At 46.9% G+C, this 3,605-nt stretch overlaps 1 protein-coding gene across 1 annotated transcript; it reads left to right on the plus strand.

Moving 5' to 3' along the window:
- The first annotated feature begins 334 nt into the window (after positions 1-334).
- On the plus strand, positions 335-1,399 carry LOC123451219. The gene has a single exon (XM_045128229.1). The coding sequence runs from the start codon at positions 387-389 to the stop codon at positions 1,218-1,220; it is 834 nt and encodes a 277-aa protein (XP_044984164.1). The 5' UTR covers positions 335-386; the 3' UTR covers positions 1,221-1,399.
- Positions 1,400-3,605: the final 2,206 nt, after the last annotated feature.

A 3,605-nucleotide genomic window follows, 5' to 3' on the forward strand; every position in this document is an offset into this window, starting at 1 on the left:
TCATGTCTCTGATTTCCATGGTAAGATAGTTTGTTAGGAGGCTCCTATCCCCCATGGAAAACTGCATGTTTCTCTGACAGTAGTTGTTACCGTGCTCGTCTCCTTGGAGCCAGCCAGCCAGCCAAGAGTGCCCAGAAAGCATCCCTGCTTCAGCTCCACTCCTGCAGATTTTTCTAGGGGAGTATTGGGAGTTTTCTGTAACTTCTTTTAGGTGGCAAGTCATGGTTCTTGCTTGTTGCTACTGGGAAACTGGTTGCTTGGGGATAGCTGCTGGTGGTCAGTGCGCTATTGAAGTGGAAGCAAAGAAACCAGCTGCCATTCCCCTCCATATAAACCCCCAGGAAGCTGTGACTGTTTCTTCCAGCCCAAATCCTTGAAGAAGTGGAATGTCCATGGCCTCTGATCGTGTCGAGGTTGACACCGCCCGCCCTTTCCGGTCCGTGAAGGAGGCTGTCGCGGTGTTCGGGGAGCGCATCCTCGTCAGCGGAAGCAACTCTAGATACAGCAGCAATGCCGTTGCCATTGCCGATCCGCATGCCAATGCCAACCTTAATGCCAAACACGAAGATAGCAGTAGGAGTAGTACCGCCACCCTTTCTCCAAATGCAATGGCAGAGGTAGATGCAGAACCAGAGACAGAGGCAACTGCAGCTATTGTGCCTATGTACTCCGCGCACTCCTCGCCGTCCTTCACGTCGCCGGGTTCAGCGTATGATGACAACGGCGAGCATGGTTACCAAGACGACGAAGCCGGGCTGGCGATCGTGAGCTCCATCAAAAAGCTGGAAGCGGAGGTGGCCGATACGAGACGGGAGGTGCTGCAGCTCAGGAAGAGGGGCACCGAGATGGAGATAGCCGTGGCCAGCCTCAACGCGCAGCTCCACCGAGGCCTGTCGAGGCTGGCCGAGATTGAGGCCGACAAGGCTGCGGCGGCGGCACGGCACAGCATCGGTGGGGACACCGACGTGATGGCGGCGGCCATGGTGCGGAGCGAGCGGTGGGCCGAGAAGTCCAGCACGTACAGCAGTGAGTACCTGCCGTCGTTCAGCCACGCGCTAAGCCTCGGCGAAATCGACGACGACCTACTAGGCGGCAGGAGAAGGAAGGCGCAGAAGGTGAAGCCCATCGTGCCACTCATCAGAGACATCCTCTTCTCCAAGAGTTTCTCCAAGAGGAAGAGCAGCAAGGACAGCGGGGATCTCTCCAGCGTGTTAGGGTGATCAATTGCTTGTTGCGTGCTCAGGATGTGGCTGGTTGCGTGTGGTTTGGATGGGTCATGTGCTTTCTTTGGTCCTTCCTTTCTCTTTCGTTGGGTTTTTTCATTTTTCTTTGTGCTCTTGTTTGTGTGAGCCTGTAAATGTAACATACTGATGAATGCTTGTATCTATGTTTTAGATCATGACTGTTATCTGATTTGGCTAACTGTTTTGAGTGGAATTGTTGGGCTACCGCACTTTTTTTGAAATAGGCTTTTACCACGTTTTAAAATTAAAGCCACGGATCGAGCGAAATATAACGTTGAAGAAGACGAAAATTGCTTTTGGAGCTCGGTTTCCATGAAGGCCTTCAAATTCAAATCTCTAATTTCATCATAATTCATACTTCTACATTTCAAAAAATTCTGAGAAATATTACAGATATGCATGAAGGCATAACACACGTGTGTGCGTAAAAGTTTAGGGCAAAATTTGCTGAAATGAGGGCTATGCAAAAAAAAAACAAGTAATCTAGGACTTATTAACACATGATACCATTGTTCAAGAAATCGGTAACTGGTAGCTGCTCGGTCGGTTTGGGAGTAGCGATTAATCGGTGAATCGGCCTATTAACTGGATTAATCGGTCGACCATTAATCGGTAGATTAAATAGAAACTTGCCAACTTATATCTAAATTTTTTATGTATCATAGCATAATTCCATGCACCTAGCTATGTAATATACCAAAATACTCTATTGTAGGCATATAAAAATTAGATAAGAGGTAAAATTAATAATCGTTATGCATCTAAATATATAAAATCTCAAAATTCAAATTGAGCAATTAAACATTTAAACTTATCCATATACTTGCTAACATACATCACATAATATACTACAGATAACAACCAAAACCAACAGTTCCATCCATCCATCTACAAAATTGTACTTCATAATCTACTAATATATGAATGTTGGATTCTCCAGTAAGGTACGGGGGGAAGATGGTAGTACCTTGCCTGCAGGTGACGCCATTGAGGAAGAGATTGGGGAGCATCCCATGGGAGAGGATGGGGATTGTCCAAGGGGGGTGGGATCGAGGCAAGCGACCAGAATGGCGGAGCAATTAGATCTTCCATGTATAGTGTGGAGACCGGCACCGGTGAGAACACGACTAGCCACCAGCCAGGTTAGGAGGGGATGAAAGGAGCATGAGGAAGCGCGAGGAGGGCCAAACCCTAGGTATTTAGTAGAAAGAGGGTGTGGGAGGCATTATGTGCCAAAAGTTTGGGTTTCGTTTGCCCACCAGTTAATAGGCCAGTAGTGATTAATCGGTCTGACAACTAATTAATTGGTATGTAAACTCATTAATCGGTCTAACTGGCCAATTAATCGGCATGGCAAGTAAACACGATGAATAGGCGTTATTCGATCCGGTCACCCTAAGAGTAGCGATTAACTCGCAAGTTAACTGGTTAATCGAACGAATTCTTGAACGGTGCATGATACTATTCATCCTCCTAGGCATTGAATTTGTCTTTTTTTTGTACAAATCACATTTCAAGACATTTCATCATAAATATTTGCACACATACACATAGCATCCTTGTTTACTTGCACAAATGTTCGCAGTTTTCTTTTTTAAACCGGAAAGTTTGAATTTTGATTTTTTCAAAATTTTCAAGCTCGAGTAAGCTTGATCACCAAAACAACGTTCTCTGAGCAAAACTACATACAAGTTGATCAATAAAAACACGAAACAACAAACCGGACATGCTAAAAAGAACAGAAGTGCACAACTAGACTGCTCCAACACGTCGCCAAGAATAAGCACATTATAGAATTCGAACATGCCACACCGGCTAGGATGCACCCACACTCAACGAAAACGCCTCGAAGAGGGAAATGACGCACCGCGCCGCCATCATCGTGTCCACCTTATGAGGACGAGAGTTATCACCCTGATGATAGTCAAAAGGATGGGTAGGCAAACCAAGGCGACACCCCAAGAGGGACATGACACCCGCAAGCATCATCAACATTGTCACCATGCATGAAGCTCTCTCTGAAAACCTCTCGCGCACCTTTCCTAAGGACAACTCCAACGCACGACTCCAAGAGACGTCCATTTTATTCAGATTTCGTCCGTTTGGTGATGAGAAAGGGGTCGTGTCTGTCAGGATATGCGTTTGCATCATATATGCGCCCAACGCGCGACCGCATCTTTGGCTGCATCTTGTCCCCATGCATGCAGACATTGAGAACCAAGAATGTTTTCCGCGGCTGCGGTTCACACTAGTTCACGCCGGCCGGCAACACAGCCGGCGGCCTATAGTCTCACCCCAGCAACAAAGCCAGTGACCGACACAGGAGCCAGCCTTCAAAAAGGATATGTTTGACACTGGCAA

The sequence above is a fragment of the Hordeum vulgare genome, chromosome 4H, assembly GCF_904849725.1.
Source record: "Hordeum vulgare subsp. vulgare chromosome 4H, MorexV3_pseudomolecules_assembly, whole genome shotgun sequence".
NCBI classification, from domain to species: domain Eukaryota; kingdom Viridiplantae; phylum Streptophyta; class Magnoliopsida; order Poales; family Poaceae; genus Hordeum; species Hordeum vulgare.

Bases quoted from the DNA above. Each gene is read 5' to 3' on its own strand.
- LOC123451219 (XM_045128229.1), top strand. From the start codon at position 387: ATGTCCATGGCCTCTGATCGTGTCGAGGTTGACACCGCCCGCCCTTTC.